Genomic DNA, 17555 nt, shown 5'->3' with positions numbered 1-17555 from the left:
TCAAGACATGATGCGCTGATGAAGTGAAGAGTAAAGAACGAGGCAACCTTACACCTTTATGGAGGTAGGGAAGGGTAGGTGCAGGAAATGGGAAAGATATGGGTGAGAAAAGGATAGCATAGTTGCAAGAGACAAGGTGTGAAGTTCCATGCAGGTCAGTGGTTTTATGGGCAAATGTTAGTGAATAATTTGTCTCCCGAGATGAAGGCAAAGAGATCCAGAAAAGGGAGAGGTGTTGGAAATACTCCAAGTAAATATGCGGCAAGATTTGTCATCTCCCAGGCTTCTCCTTCTCAATCGGAGGTGTTCTCCAGCTTCTGGCACTCTATGCCAGTACCCTGGAGTCCGCAACCCTTCATATTACAGGAAGCCACGCAGAGACGAGGGAAGCAGAGAGATGCAGTATCAGAGGCAGAAATGAGAGAATGAGTGAGAGAGAATGGAGGAAAGGCTGCAAGTGTGTGAGGCTGGCATTTGGTGTTGGGATGGAAGGGCAGGAGGTATGTATATGGAAATCAAAGGATTTGTGAGTGAGAGAGAATTAGTGAGGTGGGGGGGGTAATGACATAGAATGAAAAAAAGCTGAATCTAAAGGTTGTGGATGTTAAGTAGAGTTTTCTGAGGATTCTTCTTCACATATTGAATGAGAATGTTGTTTTTTTAATTTTTTTTATTTAGACATACAGCACGGTAACAGGCCACTTCAGCCCACTAGTCTATCCTGCCCAATTTACACCCAATTAACCTCCATCCCCAGTACGTTTTGAATGGTGGGAGGAAACTGGAGCCCCTGGGGAAAACCCACACAGGCACGGGGACAACATTAAAAACTCCTTACATGCAGCATAGGATTCAAACCCAAGTTCCAATTGTTGGTGCTGTAAAATCGTTGCAGTAACCACTACACCAACCGTGCCACTCCTAGCACAGCTCTATAGTTCTAACAGCGTAATGACCTATTGTCAGAAACACACAGCCATAGTCATACAGCGTGGAAACAACCCATATCAACCAAAATGTCGCACCCACCTCTCTGCATTTGGCCCATAGCCCTCTAAACCAGTGGTTTTCAAACTTTTTCTTTCCACTCACATACCACCTTAAACAATCCCTATGCCATAGGTACTCTGTGATTAGTAAGGGATTGCTTAAGGTGGTATGTGAGTGGAAAGAGAATGTTTGAAAACCACTGTTTTAATCGTCCCTAATTGACTCGTTATGTGCACAATTTTGTAACTCCAAAGGAAAAGGGCCAATGACAATTTTTCTCAAGCAAAATATTTTAGTAACAATTGGGTCCAGAGCAATGATTCTCAACCTTCCCTTCCCACTCACATACCACCTTTAGCAATCCCTTACTAATCACAGAGCACCTGTGGCATAGGGATTACTTAAGGTGGTATGTGAGTGGAAAGAAAAAGGTTGAGAATCACTGCTCTAAACCTATCCTATCCATGCATCCATCCAAACCTTCCTTAAAAGTTGTAATAGTTCCTGCCTCAACTACCTCCTCTGGTAGCCTGTACCATACAGTCACCATCCTCTGTGTGAAAATTTTATCCCTCTTGTTCTCATTAAAGCTCTTCCCCAGAAGAAACCACGGGACATTTTTACAGCAACCTTTAAAAGAAACCCCAGCTGAGAATAAAAGACTGCTAGAAAAATCTTTTTCATTCACAAACAATATGATTCACAAGGTCACAATTTACATTGAACTAATTGGGTTAAGATGTGTGGAAATTTATGGAATGAACTGGGTATGAAGTTAGCAATTACAAAGGAAGGGATTTACTCAAAACAACTGTTTTCATCCATCAGATATTCCCTTTGTCTTCTCTATCCTTCTGCCTTCTCTATGACTTGAAATATATTTCATTCCTAATCATTCCTGGTTCAAATGAAAAATTATCAATAAAATATTTAATCTCCTTCTCTTTTTACAGTTGCTACCTGACCTGCTGAATATTTCCAGTAATTTCCTTATTTATCTGGGCAATTTTAAATTTGTTTGAAGTTAAGAAAAATATTTGGCTGAGTCCAGACCTTCAGTTATAAAGTAGAGTTTACAGCTCTTGTACATCCAGTATGATCATTTTGTGGCGGTGTGTTGTTTAAATTAACCTGGCATTGTTTCCATAGTTTGGCTTCTTTGATCGAGCTCGCCCTCCTCAAGATGATGTAACAGATCAAGAACAGCTTCACCCAGAAAAGGATACCGATTCCTGAGAACTGACTACAGCTGTCTTAATCCATTTAAGGGATATTTTAAAGATGTCTCCACTCCACTGATTTGCTTTTCATCTGAGAAAACATTAGAAGGAAAGCAACTATGAGCAAAAAAAGTTAACAGAGAACATTGTTGACTCTGCGATTAAAGAGCGTTTTCTTACAATTATCATTCCACCAGGATAGCACTAAAAGTCCCTTTAACCTGTCCAGGATTGAATTATTTAAATTACATTGATTGTTTTCAGGTATTTTTAAAGTGCAGGTGCTGTGCACTTAATAATTCAAATAAAATGTCTTATTCTGAACAAGCAGTAGAGGTCCACATAAAGTCAGAAATTTCCATGTTACACAAGTCTCATGGGTACATATTTTTAAATGCACGACCACATTTCATGAATTATGCATTGATATGCTGGTTGGACACCTCCGGAAATGTACTGGATGTAAGATGCTAACATCTTGGAGAGTTTATTTTTCTTGTTTGTCATGAACTATTAGTTAAAGAGGTACTAAGGATAAGGGATTCTCGCCACAAGATAAAGGCTACATCTGTGCACACATTATTTTGTTTTAAGTAAACAGAAAGTTAATCCAAATGGATTCGGCGAGCTAGAAAGGAAACAGCTGCAACATCAATCATTAAATGTGGTGCTTCATCTGTGGTTTTGTACTCCTGATGTCCGGATATTTTCATGTGAAATAATCTGAAGTATGGTGTGATCCTACACTGGTAGTGGGAGTAACAGATTTTTAAACGTGCAATATTTTCGATGTATTTATAAATTTATGAAGCATGTTTACACTGGGATTTAGCCATATGTGAGCTTCACATTTAAGGACTTTATAACAATTTTATGTATGTTTTATGGTAATGGAGATCTTTTAACTGTATGAAATACTGATGAAGAATTGCATAACCTCTTGACAATTAGCAGCAATTTTCAGTTGGCCATAGATTTTTTTTCTAATGTACACAGTGTTAAGTACTGATATTTAGAAAATTACACAGCTTCTGTGGAAAACTATATTTATGGGTTGATATCATTTTGGAATATTTCTGATTGAAGTTCATAATATCTACTCCAGCATTGGATAATGTTGTATTATAAATATAAATAGCAAATGCATTATCAAACCTTTGGGGAACAGTAGGATGATGTCATCAGATTGAACAATGCAGGATCACTTGTTATTGATAAGGTTGTAAATTTTTTGACATTTGGAGCAAAGAATCCAATTCTCCTGATATTACATTTTTAAATTTGCTGTATGTATATCTGATAAACTTGTGTCATGTACTTTGTAATTCATATCCAATAAAAATCAATATCAGACAGCTTTTTATCTGAATTGATAAATAACTGAAATATGGAAGAGTAGAGAAAATGCTGTGTCTGAACTGTGGTCTACTTATGGACATTGTGGATCTTTCTTCCTTGGTATTCTAAAGAATGTTATTGAACAACTTTGTCTGCTATTGGGTGCTCTGGTTTTTAAGGATCTTCCAAATTCTGATTAGCCTTCTACCCTGTGTATGCACTGTCATTTTATTGGCCAGGACTCAAAATATCAAAAGGTCACTGAAATTGAATTGGCCAATTCTGATAAAAGAACATCAGACTGAAACACTAACCTGTTTTTCACTCCATTTTGGTTTTAAATTTCAGATTCCTTCAGCACAGAAACATAGAATATTACAACACAGAATCAGACCCCTTCAGCCCTTCAAGTCTATCCCTAAGCATTTTTTTTTGCTTAGTTCCACTGACCACACCTAGTCTAGAGCCCTCCGTACCCCTCCCATCCACGTACCTGTCCAAATTATTCTTAAATTTTAAAATTGAACCTGCATTCACCACTTCAGCTGGCAGCTCGTTCCATACTCCCACCACTCCTGTGTGAAGTTGCCCCAAAATAATTTCCCCCTTCACCCTTCGCGCATGTCCTCTGGTTTGTATCTCACATACCCTCAGTGGAAAAAGTCTGTCTACAATGACTCTGTCTATCCCCCTCATAATTGTAAATACCTCTATCAAATCTCCCCTCATTATTCTATGCTCCAGGGAATAAAGTCCTAACCTGTTTAACCTTTTCCTGTAACTCAGTTCCTGAAGTCCAGGCAACATCTGGATAAATTTTCTCTGCACTCTATCTATCTTATTCATATCTTTATTGTAGTTAGATGTCCAAAACTGCACACAATACTCCAAATTTGACCTCATCAACATCTCATACAATTTTACCATAACATCCTAACTCCCATACTTAATACTTTGATTTATGAAGGCCAATATGCCAAAAGCTCTCTTTATAACCCTATCCACCTGTGACACCACTTTCAGTGAATTATGCATCTGTATTCCCAGATCCCTCTGTTCTACCGATCTACTCAGTGCTCTTGTGGCGGCGCACATATTTGTGGCAAATCGGCCCCGCTTTTACCGCTGCGTGGCGGAGCAACCACGAGAAGATGGAGCCATCAGGGGACCTACTTGCCTCATGGCTTTAGCCAGCACGCACCTCAGGCAGACATTATGACGTCATCGCCCACGCATGGGCAGAACTCATGCTGCCCTTAAAGGGGCGCGTGCGGGATTTGAATAAAACGGTCGTTGAGAACCTCCAACATGGTGGCTGTGAGTCTCTTTCATCGTAGCTGCCGCTACATTGGTGACCCCGATGAGCCCAGACATTTTTCTGGTCTCCCAGCATGGATCCTGCAGAGATCAACCCTGTCGGCGTTAAACTACCCCCCTACTGGACCCATCGCCCACGTACGTGGTTTGGGCAGGTGGAGGTTTCACCTCAGGAACATTTCTTCAGATGCCATGATGTTTTACCATATTGTGAATGTGCTTGACGAGACTGCGGCTAGGGTGGATGACCTCATCCACAACCCGCTGGCTGAGGGTAAATACCCTGCCCTCAAAAACCTCCTTCTAAGCACATTTGGCCTCTCCCCACAACAGCACGCCTCCAGACTCCTGCATCTAGATGGGCTAGGAGACAGAACACAGTCGGCCCTAATGAATGAGATGCTGGCGTTGGCGGAGGACCACAAATCCTGCTTCTGTTCCACCAGATCTTCTTGGAGCAAATGCCCGAAGACATTCAGCTCTTGCTGGCGAACAAGGATTTCACTGATCCATGGCGAGTCGCAGCCCGAGCAGACACCCTCTGGCGAACCAAAAAGGGAAAATGAGGCTGCCCTCAGCCAGGACACCCGCCCAGGAACCAGCCAGTCACAGCCCTCCCCCAAGCACAAGCCAGAGGAGCACCACCCCACCTGATGCTTCTACCACCAAAGCTGGGGGCCCAAGCTCGTAAGTGCAGGCAGCCCTGTACCTTTCAGGGAAACAACTCTGCAAGCTGCGTGAACAGCCTCCTCCACATGACCAATAAGTCCACTGGCCGGTGTTTCCTGATGGACACAGGAGCAGAACTGAGTGTCTTATGAGACATGGAGTCCCACCCTGCGGGCAGCCAACAGTTCCACCATCAAAACCTTCGGCACTAGTAGGGCACAGATCCAGATTTTGAAAGATAAGTCCCGCTGGAGGTTCGTGCTGGCCTCCGTGGGTACTGCGCTATTGGGGGCCAACTTCCTCAGAACGCATGGCCTGCTGGTGGATGTGAAGGGCAAATGACTAGTCAATGCTCGCACTTTCCACTCAGTCCACTTCAATGCCACAGAAGCCTGCAAGCCGGAGATAGGTGCCATCAGCACTCCCAGGGACGAGTATTCGAGCATACTCAATGAGTTCCCCACCATCCTGCAGCCGCAGTTCACCACCGCCATCCCCCAGCACGGGATCTATCACCATATCTCTATGCAAGGCCCCCAACTGCACGCCAAGGCCAGGCGACTACCACCCAAGAAGCTACAGCTGGCAAAGGAGGAGTTCTCCCACCTGCAGGAGTTGGGGATCACCCTGAGGACATTGGTAAGACTGCGATCGTTACCCCTTTTGGGCTGTTTGAATTCTTATGGATGCCCTTTGGACTTAAAAACAAGGTCCAGACTTAGCAGTGCCTGATGGATGGAGTGGCAGGGACCTGGACTTTGTGTTCATATACCTCGATGATATTCTTATTGCCAGCCATGACCACAAGGAGCACAAGGTCCACCTCCGCACCCTGTTTGCCCGTTTGGCAGAGTTTGGCCTCACAGTCAACGTGGCCAAGTGCCAGTTTGGCAATCAGACGCTGCAGTTCCTAGGCCACACCATCTCGGTGGCTGGAGCTGCCCCGGCACCAGAAAAAGTCACGCCATGCATCAGTTTCCCAAACCCACCACCCTCAAGGGTCTGCAAGAGCTTGTCGGTATGGAGAACTTTTATCATCATTTCATCCCCGGTGCGACCCGCATCTTGCAACCGTTATTCTCAATAATCGCTGCAGAAGACAAGGTCCTGGTTTGGTCGGAAGAGGCGGAGGGCACCTTCGAAGCAACAAATAATGAACTGGCGAGCGCCACACTATTGGCCCCCCCTCGCCCAGAGGCACACACCGCACTCTCGGTAGACACCTCAGCCATGGCCGTTGGGGGCGTGATGGAACAGTGGGTCGATGGCCAATGGCACCCTTCCATGGCACCCACTGGCTTTCTTTAGCAGGCACCTTCGACCTCTGAAGCTCAAGACCAGGAGCTCCTGGCCCTGTACCTGGCCAGCCGACACTTCCGGTACTTCCTGGAGGGCAGGCCGTTCACCGAGTTCACTGATCACAAGCCACTCGCGCAGGCCCTTGCTATGGCCACAGCTAAGGCAAATCTCAAAAAAGCAAATTGAAACTTATCTAATTTTAATTCCAAACTCAATTTCTTAATATAACCCAGTAAAAATACCATAGGATCAAGTGAAATTTTAAATATGAATATAACTTCTAAAAGTTCCTTAAGTCTATTCCAAAAAGGTTTCACCATCTCACATGACCAAGTAGAATGTAAAAAAGAACCAACCTGTTTATGGCACCTAAAACATAAATCAGAAGAAATAAACTTGGAAAAATGAGACCGATTTGAGTATTCAACTATGGCATTTGAAAATGAGATCTTGTATTCCATTGGAAAAGATAACATAATTTATGTAATAATTATTCCTTTTTTGTTAAAACCTGGAGCCCATATATGAACTATATGAGGTTGAATTTGTAATAGTTTTTTCCCACAAATTGATAGAGTTTCCCTGAACCATGGCAATAATTAAAGGCTGTTACATTATTCAATCTCCTATTCTATTCTCTTCTTTCTTTCTTTTGGGGCAGTTTAGATGGGGGCTGGGAGGGGTGGGTGAGTTAGGGTTGGGGGTGGGGGGTTATATGGGGTATACTATGTATTTAATCGTATTTTTATTGTATAACTTATTATGATCAATAAATAAAATTTTCAAAAATAAACAACAAAAAGATGTATAAAAAATAAACACTAAAATACTAAAGAAAATATAGTAAATATGCATCTTAAATTGAATTGCTCTTTTAAACATTCGAAGATATCACAAAAACATTTTCACAAAAAGAAACATAATTCATTGAGGGAAAACTTCATGGAACCAGAGGAATCAAATTAATTATTTTTAAATTCAATCCTAATATTTGAGCATACAGGCTACAAATCTGTAAAATAGTAGAATATTTACCTCTCAAATGATATGTAGTTTTTTTTTCTAATGGAATACAGCCTTGAATTTCTGTTTCCGATCTTCCTCGTGTTAAAGAAACATCCAATTTCCAAGTAACAGTGATACACTTCCTCGCTATTACCAGAGCTAATTTAACAATTGAGAATCTGATAAATCTAATTTAGGAATTGTATTTCCAAAATTCCCCATCAAGTATAATTCAGGATGTAATGGAAAAACACCACCAGTAACTTGTTGCAAAAAGTTACTAATAGAAATCTAAAATGGTTTGACTTATGAACAAGACCAAGTGGAGTGTAAAAAAAAAAGTTCAAATTTCTGCACCTCATCTAACACACCACCGATCTGAAATACCTGATTTCCATTTATTCAATTTTTGAGGCGTAAAACATAATTGATGTAAAAAAATAATATCCTTACACACATTTTGCCCTGTCTGCTGATCTATTGATATAGTTAAATCATGCTCCCTTTCCTTTGACCTAAATAACCACCCTCTTCTTCAAATCCCCTCTAAACTTTTTAACCTTTACATTCAGCCTATGCCGTCTAGTTTTTAGATATATCTGCTATGGGGAAATTTTTTCTAGCATCTACCTTATCAAAGCCCCTCATAATTTTGCATACCTCTATCACATTCTATTCATCCTCCTTCAGTCCAGGGTAAACCAACCCAGCCTATTCAGTCTCTTCACATAACCATAATGTTTCATCCCAGGTAACAAACATCCTGATAAATAACCTTTCTCCAGTGCAATCCCTTCCTTCCTTTAGTGTGGTCACCAAAACTGTATGTGCTAGTTCATCTATGGCACACATGTCAAACTCTGGCCCGCGGGCCAAATTTGGCCCGCGATATAATTATATTTGGCCCGCAAGATCATATTAAATATATATTAGAGTTGGCCCGCTGGCCGCCGCGCCAGTATAGCGCATGCACACTGAAGGTGAAAATGAAGACGCCGGAGGTGTGGAGGGATCTCAGAGTCCCGAATCCTGGGGATCGGAGCGCCGCACTCAGCCCGCCCGGCTCCGGGACACACAGATGCGGCTGGAGTTGGGGACCATCCTCGCTGGGTCTGCACTTCAGCGGCGACACCGGACCGAACGTCTCGTTGGCGATTCCTTCCCCCTTGCTCCGTGAGCGGCGGACCCTGCCTCCCGCTCCTTTTGTTGGAGACAAGCCCGGCGCCGTGAGATCGCAGTTTAATCCCTCTCCAACCATGGGAGGGGGGTGGGAGCAACGCGCTCTTCTCAGCCAATTCCTCCACCGCCCCGGACGCCGGCGTTTCAACGGGGGGTTCGGGTGCCTTCGTCAGGCGACCGACCTGTTGGTCCAAGACAAGGGGAGAGCGTACAAACTCCACACAGACAGCACCTGAACTAGGGTGCATGTGGAGCTGCGACCCCACATTCCACATCAGGACTGTATGTAAGATTGGGAGCAGTGAGACGGAAGCTTATTTTGTTCCTGTGATTTAAGCTTTTCTTGGAGTGGGGGGGGGGTCCTTCTCTGACCACTTGCCTAACAATTAACCTAATCAGATGTGGATTTACCACAATACAACAGTTCTCAACCTTTTTCTTTGCACTCGCGTCCCTATGCCATTGGTGCTCTGTGATTAGTAAGGGATTGCTTAAGGTGGTCTGTGGGTGGGAAGAAAAAGTTTGAAGACCACTGCTTTAATCATCCCTCATTGACTCGTCATGTGCACGGTTTCAGAATGCTAAAGGAAATGGGCCAATGACAATTTTTCTCAAGCAAAATATTTCAGTAACAATTGGGTCGAGAGCAGTGATTCTCACCCTTTCCTTCCCACTCACATCCCACCTTAAGCAATCCCTTACTAATTACAGAGTTCCGATGGCATAGGGCACACATGTCAAACTTTGGCCCGCGATATAATTATATTTGGCCCGCAAGATCATTTCAAAAATGTATTAGAGGTGGCCCGCTGGCCGCCGCACCAGTATAGCGCATGCACAGTAATACAACAAATCCCAGAATGCATTGGCGTCAGCCTGCTAATCGCCCCCACCTCTTCTGTTTACGTTGCAGGGTCTCACCGTGGACTCTGGTTTTGGGGCCTGGCCGGTGTCAGGGGAAGCCAAGGCCGCTTCCCAGTGCCCGGAACCGGAGGCCTTGGGCCTGACCTCGCCAGGACCGTTGCCCACTCCCCCTCCCTGCCGCAGGCCGATCCGCGAATCACGGTGACGAGGCCGCTGATCCGCCAAGAAGCCGCCCTGCAACGAGAGCCAATGCCCTCGCACTGTCATTGTCCAACCCAATCGCCCGCAAACCCCGCCCTCCCGCACACAGGCCTGAGTAAGGATTATGAACTTTAATCTCAGGATAAAACAATCTTCCAATAGTTTCATGTCACAGTGATAAATATATTCCTGGTTAAAAATGGTCCTGCACCTGGATACAAGCTCATTAGGCATAAAACTTGAAAAGTGTGTAAATCAAAGGATATCTGTACCAATGGAAAAAGGGCATGGCAAATAACCCTGCTAGAGTTCATGCCCACAATCAGTCACCCATTTGATTGTTTCAGGAATCATGTTATTCTCCCACATTCTCAATAGCCCTCAGATTTTACTATTCGACAGCACACTAGCAACATTTGACAAATCCTCAAAAGAGAAATTTATTGAATATTTTATTTCTCATTTGTTAATGCTTCTGGAAAGAGTTTATCCAAAACTATTATTAAACATTTATTTTAATAAGAAAAAGTTTAACATTACATATGTTGAAAGAAGAGAAAACATGCAAATGTTGTTGAAAATTTTCAATAAATATTTAGTTCGGCCCTCGACTTAGTCCAAGTTTTTAATTTTGGCCCTCCGAGAATTTGAGTTTGACACCCCTGATCTATGGCCTAACTCATGTTTATAAAGTTGGATCATGGCCGTCCTACTCTTATCTCTAATGCCTGGAAAATGAAGGCAAGCTCTTGAGCCCTCTTCACCTCCTTTCTACTTTCAGGAATCCTTTGACTTGGAGCATGAGACCTCTCTGTATCTCAATATGTTTTTGGGCAGTGGTTCTCAACCTTTTTCTTTCCATTCATATCTTCTCTTTGGCCAAGATGCACGGTTTGAGTCGATATCAGCCCACTGGCGGTGGTCAATGTGGCAGGCACCAAGAGATTTCTTTAGGCAGTCCTTGTACCTTTTCTTTGGTGCACCTCTGACACGATGGCCAGTGGAGAGCTCGCCATATAACACGATCTTGGGGAGGCGATGGTCCTCCATTCTGGAGACGTGACCTACCCAGCGCAGTTGGATCTTCAACAGCGTGGATTCGATGCTGTCGGCCTCTGCCATCTTGAGTACTTCGATGTTAGGGATGAAGCCACTCCAATGAATGTTGAGGATGGAGCGGAGACAACGCTGGTGGAAGCGTGCTAGGAGCCGTAGGTGATGCCGGTAGAGGACCCATGATTCGGAGCCGAACAGGATGTGGGTATGACAACGGCTCTGTATACGCTTATTTTTGTGCGGTTTTTCAGTTGGTTGTTTTTCCAGACTCTTTTGTGTAGTCTTCCAAAGGTGCTATTTGCCTTGGCGAGTCTGTTGTCTATCTCGTTGTCGATCCTTGCATCTGATGAAATAGTGCAGCCGAGATAGGTAAACTGGTTGACCGTTTTGAGTTTTGTGTGCCCGATGGAGATGTTGGGGGGCTGGTAGTAATGGTGGGGAGCTGGCTGGCTGATGGAGGACCTCAGTTTTCTTCAGGCTGACTTCCAGGCCAAACATTTTGGCAGTTTCCGCAAAACAGGACGTCAAGCACTGAAGAGCTGGCTCTGAATGGGCAACTAAAGCGGCTTCGTCTGCAAAGAGTAGTTCACGGACAAGTTGCTCTTGTGTCTTGGTGTGAGCTTTCAGGCGCCTCAGATTGAAGAGTCTGCCATCCGTGCGGTACCGGATGTAAACAGCGTCTTCATTGTTGAGGTCTTTCATGGCTTGGTTCAGCATCATGCTGAAGAAGATTGAAAAGAGGGTTGGTGCGAGAACGCAGCCTTGCTTCACGCCATTGTTTATGGAGAAGGGTTCAGAGAGCCCTTCATATACCACTTTAAGTATTCCCTATGCCATAGGTGCTCTGTGATTAGTAAGGAGGTATGCGGGTGGAAAGTAAAAATTTGAAAACCACTATTTTAATCATACCTAAATGACTCGTTATGTGCTCGGTTTCATAATTTCAAAGGAAATGGGCCAATGACAATTTTTCTAAAGCAAAATATTTCAGTCACAATTGGGTGTAGAACAGTGATTCTCAACCCTCCCTTCTGAGGAAGAGGGGGAGGAGTCTAGGCTAGGTGGAGAGAGAAAGGAAGTAGGAACGGGAATGACTAGTTAAAGGGGGGGGGGGGAGGCAAACTGATTAGAGGAATGCAGTGAATTCAATGTTCATGCAATCAGGTTGGAGGGTGCCCAGATGAAAAATGAGGTATTCATTCCACTAATCTGCTTGCTTTTTCCCCCTCCCCCCCTTAACTAGTTTTTACAGTTCCTACTTCCTTTTTCTCTCCACTTAGCCTAGACTCCTCCCCCCTTCCTGTGGTCCTCCCCCCTCTCCACCTATCTTCTCCCACCCTCACCACGCCCCCTCCCCCTTTCGTTCAAACATCTCTCATGATTCCCCCACATCTTGATGAAGGGCTCAGACCTGAAGCATTGGTGATGTATCTTTCTTTTTTTTTTCTTTGGCTTGGCTTCGCGGACGAAGATTTATGGAGGGGGTAAATGTCCACGTCAGCTGCAGGCTCGTTTGTGGCTGACAAGTCCGATGCAGGACAGGCAGACATGGTTGCAGCGGTTGCAGGGGAAAATTGGTTGGTTGGGGTTGGGTGTTGGGTTTTTCCTCCTTTGCCTTTTGTCAGTGAGGTGGGCTCTGCGGTCTTCTTCAAAGGAGGTTGCTGCCCGCCGAACTGTGAGGCGCCAAGATGCACGGTTTGAGGCGATATCAGCCCACTGGCGGTGGGCTACATAAAGGCACTGTTTGGCCTGCTGAGTTTCTCCAGCATTTATGCATTTTTTCACTTAGTCATGGTGTCAACAGAATCCTGTGTTTTACCACCAATGGCATAGGGATTACTTCTGAGTGGAAAGAAAAAGGTTGAGTACCACTACTCTAGGACTTTATTATTCATATGAATGTCTACCATTGTTAGTCATTCCACATGATAATGATCATGAGATTATTCTCATACACAAACACAATATGCTTGGCATTGAAATGTTTACTTGTTGCAGCCAAACATGAGCTGTTTGTGAAATAAACTACTCCAATTGTATACATTAAATTACCATACGCAAAGAGGTAAAAAATAGAAAAGATAAATAATAAATCTTCACAGCTTTAGAAGTGCAAGAAAAAAATGTGGTTCAGCAATGTTGCAGGGAGGTGTTTTTGTGGTGCAGGAGTAGTTTATAATTAGAGCAGTAAGAGGTTTGGTGAGTCTGATAACCAATGGAACAAAACTGTTCTTGAACCTTGAAGTGCTGGATTTTAGGCTTCTGCACCTTCCCAAAGGTAGCAGCAAGCAGAGATTGAGACCAGGTTAATGGGGGCCCTTTATGATGTTTGCAGCCATATTGGAGCAGCACCTCACATGGATGACTTACCATATATAACCATTTACGGAGCGGAAACAGGCCATGTTGGCCTTTCGAGTCCACACCGGTTCACTGATTTTGTGCGCCCTCTTCAGGCAATGGTCCCGATGGGTTTGGCCCTCGAATTCCAACTTCAGTGGCTGAATTCTTGGCAAACTCCAAGAGTCTCTTTTGCAAAACCTACAAAATGGGAAGATAAAGAGGTCCACGAGTTCCTTACCCTCCAAGCTTGAACACTCAGCACAGTTGTTTTAATTCGTTGATAAAAAAAATAAATCAAGGTCCCGGAGTTGAGAACGTACAGCAGGTTATCACACATACGAACTGCACTCAGGAGTTAGCATAGATCGAATTGCATGCAAGACAAGACATTTTAGTACTGGATCCAGGACAAGCCTGCATGGGTAAAACTATACTGTCTATACTCGTACAAAAATTAAATTTTGTAGACCATTTTTTAAGGTTAAATTTATGGGCTCAACTGTTACATGGATGCTACTTTTGAGGGGCTGAAATTCACACTAGAATGCAAAATACCTCAGTCGCAGAAGTCCAAATCATCTCTAAACGAATAAAGAACTAAAGCACAACAAATTCAAGTAATAACGCAGAGTCTGCGTATCAAAACACACATCCTACCATGGGGAGGTTGGGACCACGGTCAGTATCTGTGCTGTCAGAGGCGTTGTGAGCTCCGATGGGCAGGTGCCCGGGGCCGAGGTGAGAGACTAGAGTCAACTTTAAACATGAAATACGGAAAATTCCAGATTATTTTTTGGCCAAAGATAGAGGGTCGACTTTTACACGAGATTGACTTTTACGCAAGCATATATGGTATTCAGAACAAGGCAATGCGCATTACAACAGCATAGTGTGCAATGCATCTGTACTCAGCACAAGCTATCATGAAATGAACTGCTGAACTGGGATGCGAGTCCATATTAGAACAGTTATTCAGGGCAATTTAGCCCGCCTTGGAACTGTGATCCCGACAAAAGTACGCAGATGTGAATTACAGCCATATCAAGTTAGCATGGATGGAACCACACTCAACACAAGATAGCTTGAGTTAGAATTACATGCAGCACTAAGTCTACACATCATATAACCATATAACCATATAACCACTTACAGCACAGAACAGGCCAGTTCGGCCCTACTAGTCCATGCCGCAGCAAATCCCCACCCTCCTCGTCCCACTGACCAGCACCCGGTCCATACCCTTCTAGTCCCCTCCTATCCATGTAACGATCCAGTTTTTCCTTAAATGTAACCATGATCCCGCCTCGACCACATCCGCTGGAAGCTCATTCCACACCCCCACCACCCCCTGCGCAAAGAAATTTCCCCTCATGTTCCCCTTATAATTTTCCCCCTTCAATCCCAAACCATGTCCTCTAGTTTGAATCTCCCCCTTTCTTAATTGAAAAAGCCTATCCACATTCACTCCGTCTGTCCCTTTTAAAATCTTAAACACCTCTATCAAGTCCCCCCTCAATCCCCCACGCTCCAGAGAAAAAAACCCCAGTCTGCACAACTTTTCCCTGTAACTCAGTCCCTGAAATCCTGTCAACATTCTCGTGAACCTTCTCTGCACTCTCTCTATTTTGTTTATATCTTTCCTATAATTTGGTGACCAAAACTGTACGCAGTACTCCAAATTTGGCCTCACCAATGCCTTGTACAATTTCATCATAACCTCTCTACTCTTGAATTCAATACTCCGATTTATGAAGGCCAACATTCCAAATGCCTTCTTCACCACACCATCTACCTGAGTATCAGCCTTGAGGGTACTATTTACCATAACTCCTAAATCCCTTTGTTGCTCTGCACTCCTCAATTGTCTACCATTCAATGTATATGACCTATTTAAATTTGCCTTTCCAAAATGTAGCACCTCACATTTATCTGTATTAAATTCCATCAGCCATTTCTCAGCCCACACCTCCAGCCTTCCTAAATCACCTTTTAATCTACAGTAATCTACCTCACTATCCACAACACAACCAATCTTTGTGTCATCCGCAAACTTGCTTATCCAATTCTCCACCCCTACATCCAGATCGTTAATATATATAACAAATAATAGTGGATCCAGGACCGAACCCTGAGGAACTCCACTAGTCACCGGCCTCCAATTGGACAAATAATTTTCTACCATTACTCTCTGACACCTCCCATCCAACCACTGCTGAATCCATTTCACTACCTCTTTATTTATACCTAATGCCTCCACCTTTTTTCCTAACCTCCTGTGGGGAACTTTGTCAAAAGCTTTACTAAAGTCCAAATAGACAACATCCACAGCTTTCCCTTCATCAACCTTTTTTGTAACCCCCTCGAAGAACTCAATCAGGTTTGTCAAGCATGATCTACCCCTGACAAAACCATGCTGATTACTCCCTATCAATCCCTGTACCTCCAAAAATTTGTAAATAGCATCCCTCAGAACACTTTCCATCAACTTGCATAACATAACATAACATAACAATTACAGCATGGAAACAGGCCATTAGGCCCTTCTAGTCCACACCGAACCAAACACCCCTTTCTAGTCCTACCTCCCTGCACAATGCCCATAGCCCTCCATCTTCTTCTCATCCATATACCTGTCCAACCTTTTCTTAAATAATACAATTGACTCTGCCGCCACTATTTCTCCCGGAAGATGATTCCACACAGCTACCACTCTCTGAGTAAAGAAGTTCCCCCTCATGTTACCTCTAAACCTCTGCCCCTTAATTCTTAACTCATGTCCTCTTGTTTTAATCTTTCCTCCTCTTAACGGAAATAGTCTATCCATATCCATTCTGTCTATCCCTTTCATAATCTTAAATACTTCTATCAAATCCCCTCTCAACCTTCTACGCTCCAAAGAATAAAGACCTAATCTGTCCAATCTCTCCCCATACTCCAGATGCTTAAACCCAGGCAACATTCTGGTAAACCTTCTCTGCACTCTCTCCACTCTGTTTATATCCTTCCTATAATTAGGCGACCAGAACTGCACACAGAACTCCAAATTAGGCCGCACCAACGTCTTATACAATCTCAACATCACCTCCCAACTCCTATATTCCATGCAATGATTGATAAAGGCCAGCATACTAAAAGCCTTCTTCACCACCCTATTCACGTGAGTTTCTACCTTCAGGGAACGATGTACCGTTACTCCTAAATCTTTCTGCTCTTCTGTATTCCTCAATGCTCTCCCATTTACCACATATGTCCTATTCTGATTCTTCTTACCAAATTGAAGCACCTCACACTTATCAGCATTAAATTCCATCTGCCATTTTTCAGCCCACTTTTCTAAGCAGCCCAAATCCCTCCGCAATCCTTGAAAACCTTCTTCATTATCCACTATTCCACCTATCTTAGTATCGTCTGCATATTTACTAATCCAATTCACCACCCCATCATCTAGATCATTAATGTATATAACGAACAACAATGGGCCCAATACAGATCCTTGAGGCACACCACTGGTCACCGGCCTCCAACCTGACAGACAATTATCCACTACCACTCTCTGGCCTCTCCCATTCAGCCAATGTTCAATCCATTTGACTATCTTAAAATTTATACCTAAAGACTGCACCTTCCTAACTAACCTTCCATGTGGTACCTTATCAAAGGCCTTACTGAAGTCCATATAGACAACATCCACTGCACTACCCTCATCCACATTCCTAGTCACCTCTTCAAAAAATTCAATCAGATTGGTCAAACATGACCTTCCTCCCACAAATCCATGTTGAGTGCTCCTGATCAGACCCTGTCTATCCAGATGTTTATAAGTACTATCTCTAAGAATTTTCTCCATTAATTTACCTACCACAGACGTCAAACTTACAGGCCGATAGTTGCCAGGCTTCCTCCTTGAACCCTTTTTAAATAACGGAACCACATGCGCAATGCGCCAATCCTCTGGCACTATCCCCATATCTAATGACATTTGGAAAATTACCGCCAGAGCCTCTGCTAATTCCTCCTTCACTTCTCTCAATGTCCTGGGGAAGATCCCGTCTGGTCCCGGAGACTTATCCACCT

General features: G+C 43.7%; 1 protein-coding gene across 1 annotated transcript in view; it reads left to right on the top strand.

The window, feature by feature from the left end:
- itga8 (integrin, alpha 8) overlaps positions 1-3563 on the top strand; it is a 284139-nt gene extending 280576 nt beyond the window's left edge. The window contains exon 30 of the mRNA XM_069914329.1: positions 2140-3563. Coding sequence (XP_069770430.1) covers positions 2140-2226 — 87 coding nt within the window. The 3' untranslated portion in view covers positions 2227-3563. The remainder of the gene's footprint in view (positions 1-2139) is intronic.
- Positions 3564-17555: the final 13992 nt, after the last annotated feature.

Source organism: Narcine bancroftii, chromosome 1 (assembly GCF_036971445.1).
Source record: "Narcine bancroftii isolate sNarBan1 chromosome 1, sNarBan1.hap1, whole genome shotgun sequence".
Classification (NCBI taxonomy): domain Eukaryota; kingdom Metazoa; phylum Chordata; class Chondrichthyes; order Torpediniformes; family Narcinidae; genus Narcine; species Narcine bancroftii.
Note: the sequence above shows the minus strand (reverse complement) of the source record. Positions and strands in the feature narration are given on the sequence as shown.